Source organism: Gekko japonicus, unplaced genomic scaffold (assembly GCF_001447785.1).
Source record: "Gekko japonicus isolate JY-2015 unplaced genomic scaffold, Gekko_japonicus_V1.1 scaffold238, whole genome shotgun sequence".
Classification (NCBI taxonomy): domain Eukaryota; kingdom Metazoa; phylum Chordata; class Lepidosauria; order Squamata; family Gekkonidae; genus Gekko; species Gekko japonicus.
The window spans coordinates 722,369-744,653 of NW_015161411.1; the positions used below are offsets into that span (position 1 = coordinate 722,369).

At 50.8% G+C, this 22,285-nt stretch overlaps 1 protein-coding gene across 6 annotated transcripts in view; it reads right to left on the bottom strand.

Moving 5' to 3' along the window:
* Positions 1–22,285, bottom strand: part of EIF4G1 (eukaryotic translation initiation factor 4 gamma, 1) — a 134,814-nt gene that overhangs the window by 72,549 nt on the left and 39,980 nt on the right. For 5 of the 6 annotated variants that reach the window (XM_015427022.1, XM_015427045.1, XM_015427037.1 and 2 more), the window contains one exon: positions 8,356–8,456. In XM_015427022.1, coding sequence (XP_015282508.1) covers positions 8,356–8,456 — 101 coding nt within the window. Of the gene's footprint in view, positions 1–8,355; positions 8,457–15,217; positions 15,284–22,285 lie in introns of those variants that run through there. The other variant, XM_015427052.1, reaches the window with a different exon arrangement.

Sequence of the window (22,285 nt, forward strand, 5' to 3'; positions counted from 1 at the left end):
ACTGCATGTACAGATTAGGCCTCCACTCTGAGCCGGTGTGGACGGGGCAAGAAGGGCCCAAGCCCCACAGCCAAAGGAGTTTGGGGGGCGCAATCGATGCACATCGTGCAACATCTAAGCACATAAAGCACGAACACACAATCTATTTCCCTGCTGATGACACGGGTGTGGTACAGCTTCTGTGCGGACCCACGCACCAATGGGAACACGTTTTTCCGTAATATCTATTTCTCAACACTGAGACCTGCAGAGCTCTCGTGGTACCTGCGTGAAGGACTCTGAGACCTTCAATCTGACGTGTCTCTGATGAAGGGCGTTTTGACTCTAGAAAGGTTGTAACCAGGGGTCATTTCGTAGAAAAAGAGGTGCAGGAGCTCATTAGCATAACTCATTAGCATAACTAACTTGCATGTGCCACACCCCCTGACATCACCGGACGTGTGTCAGAAGGCAACACTCACCGCTCAGGCTCCACTGGGCTGTTTTGGATTGCTAGCTATTGGGGGGGGGGGACGTGCAGATCTGCCTTCACAGAGGGAGAGCTTGTACCTGAAGGCGGGATGGGGGGGCTCTGCAACTTACCTGGCTGCTTCTTGCTTATCGTGGCCTGACTGAGGGCTGCTGGGATCAGGAGGCGGGGCTCGTTGCATGTGCCCACCCCCTGAGCTCCTTACTGCCGGAGCTCCGCTCCTGTGCGCTCCGGCAGGAAATGACCCCTGGTTGTAACCCCGAAGTATCTGGCTGGTCTCTAAGGTGCAAGGTAAAAGTAGTTTCCCTTGCTCGAAAGCCAGCCGAATCCAACTCTACGGATGCAATGCTCATCTCCGTTTCCAAGCCAAAAAGCCAGCGTTGTCCAAAGTCATTTCCGTGGTCATGTGGCTGGCATGACTAGACGCTGAGGCGCACGGAACGCTGTTCCCTTCCCACCGAAGTGGTCCCTATTTATCTACTTGCAGTTTCCTGCTTTCGAACGGATAGGTTGGCAGGAGCTGGAGCCAGAGACGGGAGCTCACTCCGTCAGGCGGCACTCGGGTCTCGAACTGCTGAACTACCGACCTTCCGGTTTGCAGCTCAGCATCTTAATCACTTGAGCCACCGCAGCCCCTTCTAAGATGCTACTGGACTCTAATCAAGCTGGATCTACGGCCGACCGACACAGCTTGCCCTCTGAAACTATCCTCGGGAACAAACAGCTTTCAAAAGGGATGAGACAGATTCATAAAGGATGCGTCAATCAGTGACTACTAGCCAATGTAAGAGAAAATTGTTATAAAATGATGTATAGATGGTACATGACGCCAAAAAAAATAGCAAATATGAACCAAAATATGTCTAATAAATGCTGGAAATGTAAAAAGCATGAGGGCTCATTTTATCACATGTGGTGGACATGTGATAAAGCTGTGGACTTTTGGACAAAAATCCACAACAAAATGCAAAAGATATTGAACTGCTCATTTAAAAAAGCACCTGAGATTTTACTTTTAGGACTTAAAATGGAAGAAGTGAATGTAACAAAAAAGACTTTGTTCTGGTATTTAATAACTACTGCAAGAATGGTCTATGCTCAATGCTGGAAACAAGAGAAAATACCAGAAATAGAAGACTGGCTACAAAAAGTTCTGTTCATGGCAGAAATGGACAAAATTACAAGGAAGTTGAATAACAAAGAAGATCAAGATTTTTTTGACGAATGGAATGACTTTAAATTGTACTTGGAAAAAAACTGGGATGTAAAACAAAATTTACTATGTATGGAACAATATTGAGTCAAAATGTGTTATCTAGTTAAATTGTATTAGCTAGTTAAATTGTGATATCTGGAGTTATACTGGAATTTTGAAGTAAAAGGGGGAAGCATTGCGGGAAGCCACTGGTGGGAAGGGAGGGAAGGGAGGGAACTTTGGTTAAGTGAAAATGTTTTAAATATATGATTACCTTTAAGAGAAAATAAAAATTGTTTTAACCACAAAAAAAATCAGTGACTACTAGCCATGGGGACTGAGGGGAACCTCCATGTTCAGAGGCACCAAGCATCTCAATCCCAGAGCCAGGAGGCAATATCGGGAGAAGGCCTGGGCCTCTGTGCCCTGCTGTTGGCCCTCCAGAGGAACTGGTTGGCCACGGTGTGAGACAAGATGCTGGACTGGATGGACCACTTTTCTGATCCAGCAGGGCTCTTCTGATGTTCTTATGAAGGCCTCGGCCTCTGTGCCCTGTTGGTGGCCCTCCAGAGGAACTGGTTGGCCACGGTGTGAGACAAGATGCTGGACTGGATGGATCACTTTTCTGATCCAGCAGGGCTCTTCTCATGTCCTTATGAAGGCCTGGGCCTCTGTGCCCTGCTGTTGGCCCTCCAGAGGAACTGGTTGGCCACGGTGTGAGACAAGATGCTGGACTGGCACTGGACTAGAGGGACTACTGGTGTAATCCAGCAGGGCTCTTCTTGTGTTCTTATGATACCTTGCAAAACACAAAAACCAAAGTAATACAAAACTACCATCTGTCAGGCTCTGCAATGGCCAATAGCAAGGCTGCATTAGCTACCAGGGTTGCAATAATCTCTACAAAAACCAAACTGTGCTTCTAAGCACCCCGGTAGGGTGCCCAACCTCCGGGTGGAGCCTGCCCTACAAACTACACATATGAGTTCCCCCTGGAGGATTGGCTGCTTTGGAGAGCAGGGCCCGCATGCCGCCGTACCCTGCTGAGGTCACTCCCCAAACTCTACCCGCTCCCAAATCTCCAGGGATTTCCCAACTCAAGAGTAGGCGACTCCACACCTGAAAGAACGGCCCGTTTTATAAAACGCACTCTGAAACAGAAAAACAGAGCTGTCCCAGTGGGTTGCTCCTAGAAGGGAGTTCCACCATTTGGGGGGGGGGGGCACAACCAAGGTGGCTTTGCCCTTCTGGCCAATCACACAACTTGCTCCGCGTCCCTTCTTTCATGGAAGGATACAACCCTCTGACTTAAGCGCAGGGAGAGGTTCTGGGGAAAAGAAGACGCGCCACACGTCATCCGACACCCAACACCTTTTCTTTCAGCAAAGGAGTCGCACATCACGCGTTCGCCCCTCACCTGGTCACTTTCCCCACATTACCGGAGCAGCGGCGAACCAGACGGTGCAGGCGTGACCGCCATCCTTGCTGCCGTAGCGCACAAACTGGGCAATGGAATTTCCTTGGGTTCCTTCCTACACACAGCTCCGGGCTCTCTCTCTCTCTCCCCGACTGATAATCCTCAATGCCCGATTCTGGGCAGGGCCGCATTCTGGACTCTCGCCCCCTGCTGAACTCTGATCCCTCCCCTACTGCCACCCTCTCCTCGTCCGGCGACTGCACAAACACATGCGGAGGTGGGCCCGTTTCCCCGTCCTGCCGAATCCACAGCAGAGATTCCCTGCTGTGAGGCAGAAAAGCAGTACTGAACAGGCAATCAGCGCTTTACGCTCACCACAGTACTGGGAGAATCACAAAGACTCCTTTAAGAGGTCAACAGGCCTGTTCAAGGAACTCGGGTGTGGCTGCCTACAGGTAATCCCAGAGGAGATCGGTTGGCCTTATGGGGGACAATGGTTTCAAAGAAAGAGCCGGACCTCTAACTAGGGGGAAGGGAAGGTGCCGGGAAGGGACGTGGCTCAGCAGCAGAGCATCTGCTTGGCATGCCAAAAATCCCAAATTCAATCCCTGGCACCGTCCATTAAATGGACCAGGTTGTGGGTGATGTGAAAGACCTCCGCCTGAGACCCTGACGAGCTACTGCCAGCCCCAGTAGGCAATACAGACTTTGATGGCGCGATTGTCTGGTCCAGTATAAGGCAGCTTTCTGTACATCTTTCTAGGGAGGGGGTCATGGCTCAGTTTGGTGCAGTGGTCAAGAGCGGCGGACTCTAATCTGGGAGAACCGTGTTTGATTCCCCACTCTTCCACACGCAGCCAGCTGGGTGACCTTGGGCCAGTCACAAGTTCCCCCAGAGCTGTTCTCTCAAGCGCAGTCCTCGAAAGAGCTCTCTCAGCGCCACCGACCTCACAGGGTGTCTGTTGTGGGGAGGGGAAGGGAAATGGGATTGTAAGCCGCTCTGAGACTCCGAGTGAAGGGCGGGATATAAATCCAATCTCTTCAGTGGAAGTGCATCTGCTTGGCATGCAGAAGGTCCCAGGTTCAACCCCCAGCACCTCCAGTTGAAAGGACCAGGCAGGAGGTGACGTAAAAGTCCTCCGCCACAGACCCTGGGGAGCTGCTGCCAGTCTGAGTAGACAAGACTCTTTGATTGACAAAGGGTCAGATTCAGTATAAAGTAGATTCAGTTTATGTATTCAAGTTGAATTTTTTTGTTGTTGCTCCAATGCAATGCTCCCTCTAAGCTGTGGAGTCTTGTGAGCAAAAATCCTACTTTGTGAGCTACTGGCATTAAAGTTGTGAGCGAACGATTTGGCTGCTGCATGAATTAGTTTGCTCTGGAGCCCTCCCTTCCTGAGCCAAGGCAAAAATGTGTGAGCCAGAGGCTAAAGAACTGTGAGCTAGTTCACACTAACTCAGCTTAGAGCAGTGGTGGCGAACCTATGGCACGGGTGCCAGAGGTGGCACTCAGAGCCCTCTCTGTGGGCACGCGTGCCATCGCCCCAGCCAAGCCCAGACCATCATTAAAGTGTCAAATGCTCTGCCAAATAATTTTAAGTAAAAGAAAGCATTTGGGATTGCTTCCCTTACTTTGTTTGGATCATCTGAAGTTAATGTAGGAGTTGTTTTTTCTAAAGTAAAACCTCCATATTCAGGTTAAATTGCCGTGTTGGCACGTTGCGATAAATAAGTGGGTTTTAGGTCGCAGTTTGGGCACTCGGTCTCTAAAAGGTTCGCCATCACTGGCTTAGAGGGAACACTGCTCCCATGTACATCTTGGTTGGGTCAAGAGCACCAAGTCAGGAACTCTTCTGTGCCAGCTCAACCCTGGAATGTATTTTCAATACAATGACCAAGCCCCGCCCTAGAACACATGAAGCGAACACGGACACACATTATGAAGGTGTCATACTGAATCAGACCTTTGGTCATCAAGGTCCTTACTGTCTACTCAGACTGGCAGAGGTTCTCCAGGGTCTCAGGCAGAGGTCTTCCACATCACCCATGACCTGGTCTTTTTAACTGGAGATGCCGGGGACTGAACCTGGGACCTTCTGCATCCAATCCAGAGGCTCTTCCACTGAGCCGTGACCCTTCCCTAAAAGAAACGGCTTTATCCTGATTGGTCCATCAAGGTCAGTAGTCTACTCAGACCGGCAGCAGCTCTCTAGGGTGGTCTCAGGCAGAGGTCTCTCACATCACCTGTTACCCCATTCGTTAAGTGGAGACGCCGGGGAAGGAACTTGGAACCTCCTGCATGCGAAGCAGAGTCTCTTTCACTGAGCCCCAGTCCCTCCTAGAGATGTGAAGGCCTGGGGAAAAAAACGGAAAAATTCAGGGGAAAAACCTTTCCCCCCGTTTTTTCCCGGAAGCCTTTTTTGTTTTTTTTCCCGAAAAATTAAAAAAAGAAAAAAGAAATGAGGAAAAAAATGATTATGGAATGTTTTATTTTAACACGATGAATAAAATATTTTAAGACAAGGTGTTCAAATGTTTTCCAAATCATTTCTAAAAAATATATATATGGTATCAGATTGATCTGATTTCTGTGCACTGGGGACAAGCAAGTCCTAGGTTACAAACTGAACTCTCCAATGCAAGAACAAGATGCATTTCTTCCTTTAGGAGGTGCTATTGTCACAAGAAAAGAAAAAGGTTTCAGTTTTGCTTTTGCAAGTGGGTGGGTATTCTGTTTGTAATAACTGCTTGGATACACTTATATTTTTAATATGCTAGTTGTGATAATTTCATGCCAAGTAAAAATGTCCATAGTCATATTTTATGTTCCTAAAGTAACAGAATGACTTTCAATCTGGAAAAGAAAAAAGAAGTGCTAATGTAGCATTTTTTTCAATTTTTCCAAAAATTCCCATTTCCCCCCGGGGGGGAAACAGAAAAAAAAAAGGGGGGGGGGTTTTCCCGAGCTTCAAAATTTCCAGAAATTTTACATTTCTAGTTCGGTATCTCTGCACGTGCAGAGTGGCTGCAGGAACAGAATTCAGCACCAGAGTGTCCATTTAACAGGCTTGCAACAATCCCAGGGTCCTTCTTGGGCAGATCTGGTACAACGGAGACAGACACAAAAAGGGGCCCTACGCAGGCCTTCTTAACACCTGCTCAACCACCACGGCAAACCTCCTACGCATTTATAAAATTTCCGTCCCGCCTGGGCTCACGTCGCCAAAACAACGCAAAGCAATTAAAAATCAATTCAGCAGAAGTGAGCAAGTGGGAGACGAGCAGAAACTGATGGCTCCGGAAGTGTGAGCGAATGGAACGGTGCTTGAAAGATGGAAAAGGGGGTATGCTCAGCCAATGCGCTGGGACGAAGGGGCGGGATTTCCACGGCTTCTGCATACAGAGTCGAACACCCTTTACGCTAGAGACTGAAGACTGAACTGGGACCCTGATCTAGATAGCCCAGGCAAGCCTGATCTTGTCAGATCTCGGAAGCTAAGCAGGGCCGGCCCTGGCAAGTATTTGGATGGGAGACCTCCAGAGAATACTGGGGCCGGGAGGCCAGAGGCAGGCTATCAAGCCACTTCCCCGAACGACCTCCGTGCCCCAGTAGGTGTTGCCAGAGGTCACCATGACTTTATGGGCGTGCGCGCACACACACAAATGCAAAAATGCAAAAAGAGAGAGATAGATATTTAACTGGGGATCCTGTAATACACGACGTGTATGCATCACCATTCAGATATAGACTTTCCCTGGCATCTGAACACCACAATTTTGAGAGGGGAGAAGGAAGCACTCCTTGCACTGACCCTATTTTTGAGCATCCATGAGAAAAAACCATCTTTCCTCTTTTATAATGACACCCTCCTGCTGGGACTTTAGAATACTGTATGGGCCTACAAAATAGGCCCTTTTGATTTTAAGTAGTAGTAGAAGAAGAGATTGGATGTCTATCCCCACCTTTCATTACCCAAAGGTGTCTCAGAGCGGCTGACAAACTCCTTTCCCTTCCCCTCCCCACAACAGACACCCTGTGAGGTAGGTGGGTCTGAGAGACCTCTGAGAGGAGAAGAAGAGATTGGATTTATACCCCACCCTTCACTACCCAAAGGTGTCTCAGAGCGGCTTACAAACCCCTTCCCCTTCCCACAACAGACACCCTGTGAGGTCGGTGGGGCCAAGAGAGCTCTTAACAGAAACGGCTCTTTTTCAAGAACAGCTCTTATCAGAACTACGGCTTGCCTAAGGTCATCCAGCCAGGTGCAAGTGGTGGAGTGGGGAATCAAACCCGGTTCTCCCACATTAGAGTCCGCGCACTTAGCCACTACACCAAAATGGCTCTCCTGGAGCAGAAACATACAAATAGCACTGGAAGAAAAATCAAGATGCGTAGCCGTGTTTAGTCTGCCTGTAACAGTAAAAAAGAGCAAGAGTTCAAGCAGCACCTTAAAGACTAACAAAACATCTGGCGGGGTATGAGCTTTCGTGAGTCACTGCTCAGGTATCTGAAGGAGTGAGCAGTGACTCACAAAAGGTCCTAACCCGTCACTTATTTTGTTAGTCTTTAAGGTGCTACAGGACCTCTTGCTCTTTTCTACTGGAAGAAACGTTCCCGGAATGTAAGGTGCCAGTATGGAACCCTGGAGACTTCTGAGCAGGGACGGGCATGAACCACAAAGATGCAGTTTGGTCTTTGTGGTTCATGCCCGTCCCTGCTCAGAAGTCTTCAGGGTTCCATACTGGCACCTGAAAATTCGTCGCAGGTCTTCAGTTCGCAAACATTGCTTCGCTAACCACGAACCGGCCAAAATTCATGACAAACTTTGGTTTGTCAGCCAGTTCATGCCCACTCCTACTTCTGAGCGACCACAATTTATTATCCAGTTTATTTTATTATCCGCCCCCCGCCTCGCCCCCCACCTTCACATAAACCAGAGAGGGCACTGCTAGGAAAAGACCAAGAGACAGGGTGAGAGGCCCACCAGCCAACTCAGGAAAATAAAGAACAACATTTGAGTCCACTGGCAACCTTTAAAATCAGCAAAGTTTAATTCTGGGGATCAGCTTTTCTGTGCAAGCACGCTTCCTCAGATATTGGAAGACGTTTCTTCAGATCCCTTAAAGGGGCCACTGGACTCAAACTTTGCCCAGCTGCTTCAAACCAACAAGGCTACCCGCTTGAATCTAGAACGAGAAAGGTTATGCATGAGTGAAACTTGGAATTCTCATGCCCGCACACACACCCATGCCCGTCCCACGGCCCCCTCTTACCGTCTTGCGTTCTCGCTTTGGTGGGATTGGCGGCTGCTGGTTCAACATGACTTGAGCCGCAGGAAACTGCTGTACACCCTGGGCGGGATAATACGCACCGGCTGAGGAAGCAAAAGGGGGGAAAAGGTTAAGGCACTGCCAGTCCCAGAATCCTAAGGGGCACACCTCACACACAGGCAGGCGGAGGCTTCGATTCAAAGCATCCCGCGAGGCCAACGGCCAAGCTGCAGCGCACGGCACCGCAAACGGGGCAGGCCAAACCAGGAAAAGCTACCTCTTTCCATGGGAAAATATCCCCGTGGCCAGGCACGGCTCCCCCTCTACGTCGGGAATCTCAGCAGCAGCTCCCCGAGTAGGAAGCTCCCGGCAGGCACATTCGACTCGATCCCCAGCCAGGGATGCCGGAAACTGGACCAACCAGTTCTGCGGGCAACACCTCAGCATTCCTTCGCCGTGAGACTTGGCGTCCCTGAGCCACCCCACTTCCCCACCAGGAGGCCGCCCCGGCAATGCCAAGCTGCCCCAACATGGATCACAATCGGCAGCGACGTTGAAGCGGAGGACTACAGAGAGGGGTCGATGTATTGTGGTGTCAAGCCAGCTGTCCCAGAATGCTGTGGGGCTTGCATCACTCCTCTTCCCGCAATGCCTTTCCAAACCAGGCAGCCACACAGAGGGGCTTCAACTCTTGGATAAACGTATGGAGCAGGGGTCCATTGGTGGCTATTAGCCGCAAGGTATAGATGGAACACTCTGCCTGGGGCAAGGGATGCTCTGTATTCGTGGTGCTTGGGGGGCAACGGTGGGAGGGCTTCTGGAGTTCTGGCCCTGCTGGTGGACGTCCTGATGGCACCTGGGTTTTGGCCATTGTGTGAAACACAGTGTTGGACTGGATGGGCCACTGGCCTGACCCAACATGGCTTCTCTTATGTTCTGATACTGAGCAGAGGTCCATCAATGGCTATCCGCCACGAGGTATAGATGGAACACTCTGCCTGGGGCAAGGGATGCTCTGTATTCGTGGTGCTTGGGGGGCAACGGTGGGAGGGCTTCTGGAGTTGTGGCCCCGCTGATTATTTCACCGGTATGTTTTGAACTTGATTTGGGAAACGGAAACTATTTCTGAGAAACCATTTAAAAAACAACGCATGATTGAGCGCACGTTTGCAGAGATGGCTGACCTAGATCTAACGGCCTTTAGTTGCAGGAAGGCCAGATTCAGAAGACGGTTCGGTAGGGCAGCAAGGTCCGCCCTGGCACACAGCAGGAGATGGAGGGTGGGTGGGTAGGGTGCAGTGTTCCCTCTAAGCTGAGTTAGTGTGAGCTAGCTCACAGGTCTTTAGCCTCCGGCTCACACATTTTTGTCTTTGCTCAGGAAGGAGGGCTGCAGAGCAAACTAATTGATGCAGGAGCCAAATCGCTCGCTCACAACTTTAAGGCCAGTAGCTCACAAAGTAGAATTTTTGCTCACAAGACTCCACAGCTTAGAGGGAGCATTGGTAGGGTGGCCGGATCCAAACTGGGAAAGTGCTGGAGGTATGGGGATGGAGTCTGGAGTGGGCAAGGACCGCACTGGGGTAAGATGTCATATCCCCCTGTCTGCTCTTCAGCTTCATTAAATCTTAAGAATGATGTGGGATGTATTCCCCAGTATTTGTATAATTTGGATAGCCCTAGCCATCGAAGAGCTTTTTCCCTTGCTCGAGTAAATGCCTTCCCATCAAAACTACTGTATGGTAGGTTTCATAATATTCCTAAGTACGAACGGAGATGTGACTGTGGTTCAAGCTCTCTTGATTCAATTGATCACATACTGCTAGACTGTTCGTTGCATGTATCTGCTAGGGAAAAATGGTTAAACTCTTGGTTGCGTGGTAAATATCACCTTTCTAATGAAAGAAAATGTCAAATTCTATTGAATGATACAACAGCAGAGATTACAGTGGCAGTGGCTAATTTTTTAGTCGATGTGATAAGAGTGAAAAATTTGGGAAACTCCGTTTCATGATTTTATAATTATTTCAGTTTTTTAGTTGACTGTGTCATCTTCTGTTTCTGAATTTAATGTTGTATATGCTATTAAAGGTTTATTTATTGATTGATTGATTGATTGATTGGGTAAGATGTCATAGAGTCCACCCTTCAAAACATCTATTGTCTCCAGGGGAACTGATCTCTGTAGTCTGGAGAGGAGCTGTAATTCTAGGGGATATCTAGGTCTCACCTGGAGGCTGGCATCCCTGATATTAAGAGAGATCTCTTACTGGCAAGAGAAGCTTGACCACCTCATAAGTGCAACTGGGTTTTAACCACTGTGTGATGCAGAGTGTCGGGCTGGATGGGCCATTGGCCTGATCCAACATGGCTCCTCTTACGTTCTCTCTCTTTGCCTCCAGAAGAGGGAAGCCAGCACAAGGACAGGTAAACATCTCCGGGACCTTCCTTACCCTCAAGACGTCCTCTACATCTCTCACAGCCTTACTTCCCTTCCTGATGCAGAGTGTCAGGCTGGATGGGCCATTGGCCTGATCCAACATGGCTCCTCTTACGTTCTCTCTCTTTGCCTCCAGAAGAGGAAAGCCAGCACAAGGACAGGTAAACATCTCCGGGACCTTCCTTACCCTCAAGACGTCCTCTACATCTCTCACAGCCTTACTTCCCTTCCTGATGCAGAGTGTCAGGCTGGATGGGCCATTGGCCTGATCCAACATGGCTCCTCTTACGTTCTCTCTCTTTGCCTCCAGAAGAGGAAAGCCAGCACAAGGACAGGTAAACATCTCCGGGACCTTCCTTACCCTCAAGACGTCCTCTACATCTCTCACAGCCTTACTTCCCTTCCTGATGCAGAGTGTCAGGCTGGATGGGCCATTGGCCTGATCCAACATGGCTCCTCTTACGTTCTCTCTCTTTGCCTCCAGAAGAGGAAAGCCAGCACAAGGACAGGTAAACATCTCCGGGACCTTCCTTACCCTCAAGACGTCCTCTACATCTCTCACAGCCTTACTTCCCTTCCTGATGCAGAGTGTCAGGCTGGATGGGCCATTGGCCTGATCCAACATGGCTCCTCTTACGTTCTCTCTCTTTGCCTCCAGAAGAGGAAAGCCAGCACAAGGACAGGTAAACATCTCCGGGACCTTCCTTACCCTCAAGACGTCCTCTACATCTCTCACAGCCTTACTTCCCTTCCTGATGCAGAGTGTCAGGCTGGATGGGCCATTGGCCTGATCCAACATGGCTCCTCTTACGTTCTCTCTCTTTGCCTCCAGAAGAGGAAAGCCAGCACAAGGACAGGTAAACATCTCCGGGGCCTTCCTTACCCTCAAGACGTCCTCTACATCTCTCACAGCCTTACTTCCCTTCCTGATGCAGAGTGTCAGGCTGGATGGGCCATTGGCCTGATCCAACATGGCTCCTCTTACGTTCTCTCTCTTTGCCTCCAGAAGAGGAAAGCCAGCACAAGGACAGGTAAACATCTCCGGGGCCTTCCTTACCCTCAAGACGTCCTCTACATCTCTCACAGCCTTACTTCCCTTCCTGATGCAGAGTGTCAGGCTGGATGGGCCATTGGCCTGATCCAACATGGCTCCTCTTACGTTCTCTCTCTTTGCCTCCAGAAGAGAGAAGCCAGCACAAGGACAGGTAAACATCTCCGGGACCTTCCTTACCCTCAAGACGTCCTCTACATCTCTCACAGCCTTACTTCCCCCTTCCTGATGCAGAGTGTCGGGCTGGATGGGCCATTGGCCTGATCCAACATGGCTCCTCTTACGTTCTCTCTCTTTGCCTCCAGAAGAGGGAAGCCAGCACAAGGGCAGGTAAACATCTCCGGGGCCTTCCTTACCCTCATGACGTCCTCTACATCTCTCACAGCCTTACTTCCCTTCCTGTGCACATGTAATCCCAACCCTGGTCCTCCCTATGGGATGAACAATAACACCCTTTTCTTTTCTTTTTTTGAGTCTAATGCTGTGCCCCGTATGGTGGAAAGTTCCAGAAAGGACCAAAGGTGCCGTCAAGAGTTCTCCAGAGGAAATTCCAGACAAGGAGTTTCCACGGTTTGCACTCCAAAACGCCAAGAGCTTTATGGCACCTGAAGACACACTGCCCGGCACAGGCCTAGAAGAACGTGAGGGAGCGACTTGACTAACATTTAATGCACGCGCAAGGAGCTTTTAAATCGAGGGGTTAGAAAGCTCCGGGGATGCGTCCGCCATTCGCGGAAGCCAAACCGGAAGCTAGAATTTACCGTTTCTAAACTGGCTGGCCGTGGAGTAACACTTCACAGTCAAGGTTCCCCTGAAGAGGCAGGGACTGGAATTGCCACAGGAAGTGGCAGCCGCTACAAGCATAGACACGCTCTCTCAAGAGGGGATTGGAGAAACATACAGAGCAGTGGTCCATCAGTGGCTTTTAGCCACAAGGTACAGATGGCACTCTATGTCTGGGACAGGGATGCTCTGTATTCTTGGTGCTGGGGGGGGCGCAGGGGGAGGGCTTCTGGAGTTCTGGCTCCACTGGTGGACCACCTGAGGGCACCTGGGTTTTGGCCCCTGTATGACACAAAGTGTTGGGCCGGATTATGCCATTGGCCTGATCCAGCAGGGCTTCTCTTATGTTCTTATATGGAGCAGAGGTCCATCAGTGACTATTAGCCACAAGGTACAGATGGCACTCTATGTCTGGGACAGGGATGCTCTGTATTCTTGGTGCGGGGGGGGGGGGTCACGGGGGGAGGGCTTCTGGAGCCCTGGCCCCGCTGGTAAACCCCCTGATGGCACCTAATATTTTTGGCCACTGTGTGAGACAGGGAATTGGACTGGATGGGCCATTGGCCTGATCCAGCATTGGCATCTCTTATGTTCTTAAGTGTTCGGACTCGAATCTGGGAGAGCCAGGCTGAAATCCCCGCTCTGCCGCAGAACCTCCCTTGGTGAACTTCGGCCTGTCACATGCTCTCAGCCTAACCTACCTTGCAGGATTGTTGTGAGGATAAAAAGGAGGAGAGGAGAATGATGTAAGCCGCCACGGGTCCCCCCATTGGGGAGAAAACCAGGATATAAATAAACGGTAATGGAACGAGAGCCCTAACGTAACCACGGCTCCCACCTGCGGAAACGCGGCTGGCTACTGGGCCGACTGGATACGCTCAGCGGCAACCAATCGCTCCCAAGCGTCCAGTGCTGCGGCATTACTCCAGGTACGGTGGTGGGCCCCTGATCAGGACTCTCAAACGTTTTGAAGGAGAGAAGAAGAGATTGGATATATACCCCGCCCTTCACTACCCAGAGGAGTCTCAGAGTGGCTTACAAACTCCTTTCCCTTCCCCTCCCCACAACATACACCCTGTGAGGTAAAAGAAGAAGAAGAGAAGAGATTGGATGTATACCCTGCCCTTCACTACCCAGAGGAGTCTCCCCACAACAGACACCCTGTGAGGTAGGTGGGGCTGAGAGAGCTCTGACACAAACTGTTCTTTTTCGAGAACAGCTCTTATCAGAACTACAGCTTGGCCAAGGCCATCCAGCCAGGTGCAAGTGGAGGAGTGGGGAATCAAACCCGGTTCTCCCAGATTAGAGTCCGCGCACTTAACCCCTACACCAAACTGGCTCTCTGACAGTCAGAGTTGTGCAACAGTGGAAATCAGCTGCATAGGGAGGTGGTGAGTTCCCCCTCACTGGCAGTCTTTGAGCAGCGGCTGGAGAAACACTGGTCAGGGATCACAGAATCATAGAGTTGGAAGGGACCTCCACGGTCATCTAGTCCGACCCCCCTGCACAATGCAGGAAATTCGCGAATACCTCCCGCTACACACACAAACACACACATACCCAGAGACCCCCTACTCCAGGCCCGGAATATCATAAAAAACCTCCAGGATCCCTGGCCAAACTGGCCTGGAGGAAAATGGCTTCCTGACCCCTATGTGGCCATCGGCATTTCCCTGGGCGTGTAAAGAAACGGCCGTAATAACCAAGCACTGAGGCAACCCTTCCTGCCCTCCCTCTCATGATCTGCCTGAGTTCACACAATCAGCATTGCTGTCAGATGGCCACCTAGCCTCTGCTTGAAAACCTTCCAAGGAGGAGAGCCCACCGCCTCCCGAGGAAGCCCGTTCCACTGAGGAACCACTAGGCTGATCCTGCACTGAGCAGGGGGTTGGACTTGCGTGGCCCCTCCCAACTCTGTGTGATTCTATGATTTTAAATCAGTGGAAGACAACTTCTCCAAAAGCCTCTCCCCTCCGGGCCCCACTGCGGTGTGTGTGTGTGTGTGTGTGTGTGTGTCTCCCCAGCAAGATGTTCAGTGCCCTCCCGATGCCACAAGCCCCGGCTTCGTGGCCGATCGCTTGCATGCGGCAGGCCGCGGCGGTCCCAGAAAACGGCCAGCCGCACCGACCGGTCGAGCCTGTTTGGAGCGCGGAGGCGGCACGCCGGCCCTGCTGAGTCATCGGGCCTAATCGGCCTGACGGGGAGGAAGTGCGGAGTGGCACCTGCAGAGCAGCAGCTCCCCCCCCCACAGCTGCCCCGACTCAGCAAGCTGGCCGTGACGCAGGCCAGAGGCAGGCTGCTCTCATGGAAAGTTATGCTGCCTAAGTTCCGGAGCCGGTCGGCTCCCTGCCAAGGGAGAAAGCAGCGCGCCCCCGAGCCGCTCCCTTGCCACTCGGGCACCGGCGTCCTTTTGAGGTCACGCAATGGCGAGCCGGTTATGCTGGAGGCCCCAAATCTGCATGTGCCCCCCCCCGGATACAATCCGCACCCATCGTCCGGTCTGGCCTTGATCCACGTTGTGCAACACACACACACACACAGAGCACTCCAGAGAGGCCAAAAGCAGGGAAAGGGACATACCCTGCCGAGCTTACCTGTCTCCGAAGGGGTGGGGGGCAGGCGTGCTTTGCCGGCACCTCGGCAATAAAGACCCGGTGACGGGCAAGACCGGGGTGGGATGGAGGCTGCGACTCACGTTGCGGAGCCACTCAGGACAGGCTGGGGCTAAATATAGCCACGGGCCTCAGTGAGCATGTGAGCACCGTGTGGGGAGGAGGAAGGGGGGGGGAAGAGGACGACCAAAGCCTAGGGCATCTTGAGGCACCGAAACAGTGTCGGAAACGAGATGTCGGCATGAACCGAGAGTGGGAATCCCGGCCCGTCACCTCCCGCCTTGCACGCATGCGCACCCCACGGACAGGCATGGAAACGAACACCGGTGCTGCTGGGTTTGGGGGGGTCTGCCGGCAAAGCCGACTTCCGTGCTGCCGTGGCAACAAAAACAAGCCGGGGCTGAAGTCTGCATGGCGGGGAAGATTAATGTTTAACGCTGTTCCTTCAGAAAGTGGAGGAGAAGGGGGGATGAGAGATTCCTGGGTATCGGGAGTCAGAGCTCGGCCAGCCTGGAACAAACGGAGGTGGCGGGAAGGGTGCCCACCCGTGCTCCCTCTAAGCTGAGTGAGTGCGAGCTAGCTCACCGTTTTTTAGTCTCCGGCTCGCGCATTTTTGTCTCGGCTCAGGAAGGATGGGCTCCAGAGCAGTGTTCCCTCTAAGCTGAGTTAGTGTGAGCTAGCTCACAGTTTTTTAGCCTCCGGCTCACACATTTTTGTCCTGGCTCAGGAAGGATGTCTCCAGAGCAAATTAACTTATGCAGTAGCCAAATCGCTGGCTCACAACTTTAATGCCAGTAGCTCACAAAGTAGAATTGTTGCTCACAGGGCTCCACAGTTTAGAGGGAACATTGCTCCAGAGCAAACTGAGTGATGCAGCAGCCAAAGTGCTGACTCACAACTTTAATGCCAGCAGCTCACAAAGTAGAATTTTTGCTCACAAGAGACTCCACGGCTTAAAGGGAGCACGGGTGCCCGCCCGCCCACCCCAGCTGGTCTTACTGAGATGACTGGACACAGCACGGACACAGGGCACCACCTCTGCGTGTTCCAATGCAGCACAGATGGTTCCACAACACGGCCGCGTCTGCCTTCCCTCTCTTAAGGGGGCCTGCTCTGTCTGACCACAAGATGCGCAGAGGAATCCTGTTTCAAGGCCCCCAAGGAGGCCAACATTTTGATAAGGCTGGAGGCAGAAAGACACGGGCCCCAAAAGCTTCCTGGATCTCCTCTAAGGTCTGAATTCATCCGTCACCTCTCTCTTTCCAGTACAACTTAGTTTTTTAAGTCGCTACCCCTGTCATTGCCCCACACCCTTCCAAAAACGCTAAGAGGAAAAAGTTGCCATCCGCAGTGGCCTCTACACAACACTCTGTGCTCGGGAGATTCCTTTAAAACCTCCGCTTCCGCTCTGAAAGGCGGCTCATTACTGCACCCATTTTACAGATGGGAGGAGGAGGAGGAGTGGGTTTTATACCCCACTTTTCACTACCTGAAGTAGTCCCACAGTGACTTACAATCGCCTTCCCTTCCTCTTCCCACAACAGGCACCCTGTGAAGTGGGTGGGGCTGAGAGAGCTCTTTCTAGGACTGCTTGTGAGAGAACAGCTCTGGGAGAACGTGTGACTGACCCAAGGTCACTCCAGCAGCTGCATATGGAGGAGTGGGGAATCAAACCTGGCTCTCCCAGATGACAGTCCGCGCTCTTAACGATGACACCCAACTGGCTCTCAACTGAGACAACTGCCATTTCCAACTAGCTCAGGGCTTCCCATGGGTTCTAGGGAAGGACAAACTCCTACAAAAAGAGACTGGACAGATTCATGGAGTAGAGGCCTATCAGTGGCTACTAGCCCTGGTGACTAAAGGGAACCTCCACGTTCAGAGGCAGTCAACCTCTGAACCCCAGTGCCGGAAGGCAACATCAGGGGAAGGCCTCGGCCTCTACGCTATGTTGCTGGACCTCCAGAGAAACTTGCTGGCCGCTGTTTGAGACCGGATGCTGGACTAGATGGACTGCTAGTCTGATCCAGCAGGGTCCTTATGAATTTTCCCCAAAGGCCAATGCTGTGTGCCCAGGACCACCCCCATGTTAACAGCTACCAAATACACAGCACAAAGGCACTCTCAAAACACTGGATTCTTTTGCCTGCTCCGTAGTTCTCAGGTGACCTAAACTTACATTCCCAGCAGAAATACATTGGTGACAAATCCAATGCTCCCTCTAAGCTGTGGAGTCTTGTGAGCAAAAATGCTGCGTTCTGAGCTACTGGCATGGTGAGCGAGCGATTTGGCTACTGCGTAAATTGGTTTTCTCTGGAGCCATCCTTCCTGAGCTAAGACAAAAATGTGTGAGCCAGTGACGGCATACTATAAGGTATGGCAGGCAAGATGACAGCCAAGTCAAAAGTAATCTATTAGATCATCTTGATCTGAGGTGACAGTTAGTGTGTCATGTGACATGTCACCAGGTCCTAAGATTGCATCATCCTGACTACTGTCACCATGAGTCAGCACTTCATTCTGATTGGTGCTCAGATGTATATATTGAGTACAGTCTGTACGCTATTGTTCACTCTTGTGGATTGAATGATATGCGAAGCACTTTGTCGGTAAGCCTGGTGAATTGGATACTACAAGTGCTAAAGGACTGTATGTATATAGTTGCTATTAATAAACCACTGTAAATAGTTCAGCACTAGCCAACTCTGGATTGTGTTATTATTGGCGCTTCCAATACGCTGACAGCCAGAGGCTAAAAAACTGTGAACTAGCTCACACTCGCTCAGCTTAGACTGGTGACAAAGGTCATTTGCCCTGCTTTGTCGTCCCAAAGGTGGGAACCACCTACCTAAGCCACCAAGGCATGAGTCTGCAACAACCAGTGAGAAAAAGATGGGGCCAAAAAGCAGAAGTCTTCTGCCCTGAAACAGCAGAGGAACTTTATCACAAGTCAGGGATTCAGCCAGTGGTGTCCTAAGAATGAACCGCTGCCAATTCAGCATAGCTTCCAAAGGCAGAATTGCTGGGCAACATCAGTGGCTATTAGCCACAAGGTATAGATAGGGACTCTGGGGCAAGGTATGCTCTGTCATCTTGGTGCTTGGGGGGGGTCAACAGTGGGAGGGCTTCATTGAAATAGGATAAAGGACTGTTCAGTGGTTTGGAAGTCCTGTTCAGGGCAGAGTGGGGATTCGAACCTCGGTCTCCTGTGCCCTAGTCCAACGCTTTAACCTCTGCACTGTGCTGGCTTCACGGATTACTCCCATTTCCCACCTAGGTCTCACTAAGATGGTAAATCTGGATCCGGGCTGTGCCATTTCGGCCTGCGGGCTCATGGCCGGATGCTCTGCCGTACCAATGACCCCTCCCCCCAGATCCATCCTGCAGGCAGAAAACACACTTAAGCCGATGGCAAGGGCAAACATCTCCCCGTGCAGAGGTATTCTAGGGAGGGGGAAGGGGGGTCACTGTAATGTCATGTAGAGGTAGAAAAGAGCGAGAGTCCAGCAGAGGCTTTTTTGTTGTTCAGTCGCACAGTCGAGTCCGACTCTTCGCGACCCCATGGACAAGATCCCGCCAGGCCCTCCTGTCTTCCACCGTCCTCTGAAGTTTGCTCAGTTTCATGTTTGTTGCATCTATGACACTGTCTAACCATCTCATCCTTTGCCGTCCCCGTCTTCTTTGACCTTCAATCTTTCCCAGCATCAAAAACTAACAAAATCTGTGGCAGGGGAGGAGCTTTCGTGAGTCACGGCTCACTTCTTCGGATACCTTACTTAGAATCCCAGAGTTGGAAGGGGCCACGCAGTCCATCTAGCCCAACCCCCTGCTCAAGGCAGGATCAGCCTAGAGCATCCCTGACAAGTGTTTGTCCAGCGGCTAAGACTGCCAGGGAGGGGGAGCTCACCACCTTCCGAGACGGCTGATTCCAGTCTCGTTCAACCCTGCCAAAACGTTTTTCCTAATATACAGCCCTAAAATTTAAACCCATTTCTTGCGAGTCCTCTCCTCTGCTGCCGCCAGGAAAAGCTCCCTGTCCGCCTCTAAGGGACAGCCCTTCAAAGATTTCAAGGGAGCAATCATGTCCCCCTCCCAGCCTAACTCTTCTCCAGGTTGAACATCCCCGAGTCCCTCAGCCTTTCCTCACTGGGCTCGGTCTCCAGGCCCCCGATCATCCTCGTCGCTCTCCTCTGCACCCGCTCCACCCTGTCCACATCCTTTTGGAACGGAGGCCTCTAAAACGGCACACAATGCTCCAGGTAAGGTCTGACCACTGCAGTGTACAGCGGGACTGTGACATCTTGTGATCTGGATGTTATTCGGAAGAAGTGAGCAGTGACTCAGGAAAGCTCACGCCCCGCCACATGTTTTGTTCACCTTTAAGGTGCTCCTGGGCTCTCGCTCTTTTCTGCTGCTACCGACAGACTGACACGGCGACCCATCCTGTAGCATCGTGTGGTTAAGAGTGTTGGGAGTGGCATCTGGGAGCCCTGGGTTCGAATCCTCAACTTTGCCATGGAAGCTCACTGGGTGGCCGTGGGCCAGTCACACTCTCTCTCTCTCTGCCTAAACTACCTCACAGGGCTGTCATGAGGAGGTAGCGGAGGAGAGGAGAAAGACGTACGCCGCTCTGGGAACCCGCTGGGGGGGAAAGGGAGGGCATAAATGAAGTAAATAAAAGAAACAATGGAGGAGCGCGGACCATTGTGCAAATCCCACATCTGGAACAGCCAGAGACTAGGTTGGCTAGCTAACTAAGAACGAGGCCTCTCTCGTAACTGGCTGTTGGATTCGCCTCCCATAGCAGATACTGCTCACTATTCCCTTGACAGCACACAACCACCCCCTTGATTTTGCAGAAGAAGAAGAGGAGGAGGAGGAGGAAGAGGAGGAGAAGAAGATTGGATTCATACCCTGCCCTTCACTACCCAAAGGTGTCTCTGAGCGGCTTACAAACTCTTTTCCCTTCCCCTCCCCCCAACACACACCCTGTGAGGGAGGCGGGGCTGAGAGAGCTCTGACAGAAATGGCTCTTTTTCAAGAACAGCTCTTATCAGAACTGTGGCTTGCCCAAGGTCATCCAGCCAGGTGCAAGTGGAGGAGTGGGGAATCAAACCCGGTTCTCCCAGATTAGAGTCCGCGCACTTAACCACGACACCAAACTGGCTTGAAGATCAGAAAAGGAGCTGGAGGTTTTCCGGTTTATGGCGGCACGCTGAGCAGTCGCACCTCCTGGACCTCCCGGGAATGAAGCTGCGCTCTGGCCGAAAGAGGGGGTGCGCAAGATCGACCCCCCCCAAGTGACCTGGCTGAAGGGGCTCTGGCCATGGGACTCTCGAGGGGTTGCCTCTTCGCCGGTGCGATGCCGGGGAATTGAGGCGCCTCTCCGTCCCGAAGGTTCTTCGTGCTATGAGACCAAATGGAACCAAGCGACGCAGGAGGTCGAACGAAAGAAACAGAGCTTAAACAAGGTCTGAGGACCAACTATGAACGTGAGTTCAATCTAAGCATTTAAATAAAAGGAAAAGAAAGCTCCCCAAACCTCCCATGGAACAGAAAGTGAGGCGAGCAGGGGAGGGACGCCTCCCAAACGAAAAAACGAATAAGACTGTTAAGGAAGACTTACCAAGTTTGAGCATACAAGCACATGTTCAGAGACTTTTAAAATATCGGTTAAAGTAAACAATCCACAAAGATGGCGGGGAAGAGGACGGAGAAAGAGAAACTTTTAAAAGCAAAAGGGACTGAGAGCCCAAGACCGGAAGCAACCAGTGAGCTGGCAAAGACATTGGCGGAATCCATGCATCCTCTGCTGGACTAGATGAATAATCTCAAGCAGCAGTTGTCAACAATGAATCAATGTATCATTACCCAGCAAACACAGTTGAGTGAGACACTTAAAATGATGAATCAAACAGCTGAGAAGGTGAAAGAAGTGGACGCCGCTGCACAAAAGGTGAAGAAGAAAGTACAAAAGCTGGAAAAGAAGCAAATCTCCACGGAAGATCAGGTGTTACAACTACAAATGGAAAAAGCTAATTTGATTCTTCGCTTTCAGGGCCTTCCAGAGACTAAAGGAGAGAATCTGAAGGAGAAGATGAGTGAATTATTGGCCCCAATGACAGAGATGAAGGCGGAATCTTTGCTGAGCGATATGGATGTGGCCTACAGGTCATATTTAGGATTTATAAAGGAAAACAGGCAAATAGTGATAAGATTCTCGAAGAGATGTGTGAGGGATGCAATCTTGAAAGCGGCATCTGGAGCTCCTTTAAAAGTTGGAGATAATGCTATCAGAATCCTAAAAAAACATTCCATTTGAAATAAGACAAAGGAGAAAGAAGTACAAAGATTTAATTCTTTTTCTCCAGACAAACACAATTAGATACAGATGGCTAACACCAGAAGGCGTGATCTTCAAAATCAAGGATAAAAAGGAAAAGATTGACTCTGTTCAGAAAGCACGGAAATTTTTGAGAGTCCAGATGGGAGAGCCAGAGGAGGAAGAAAAAGAAGGGATGGACAGTAAGTCCAGCGGCAAGCTGGACTCGGGGTCTTCCAGAGAGGACTCTCTATCAGAGAAAGCGGCAGCCGCCCCTAAAACTCCTTATAAACTGCGGAAGAGACTGGGGCAAGGGGAAATGAAGGCTGAAGGACTCTGAATTGTGCCTTTGAAAAACTTTTTTTTTTATACTAGTTGCTTAGGGGTCTTTGGGGTTAACAGTGATAGTTAAGATATGAAAAAGATAATACTATAGTTGAATCAGTTCATAATGGGATTAGCGTGATTGAGAGATAACGTGTGCTAAGCTAGCTAGATGATCTCCTCTCTTGGGTTTTTAGATAGTAGTGGGTATCTTTTCTTTATCCCTTAATGTAGTCCCCTTCCCTATTTCTGTTGTAGTTTGTAGTCTTTATAAAAATGTAATAAAAAAATCCCCTCTGGGGGGCCAAAAAAAAGAAAAAGAAAAGGAGCTGGAAACGGATATCCTTTACATTTGACTACAGGAGGTAAGCAGATGCAGGTCTATATGGTCCCATGCAGATATA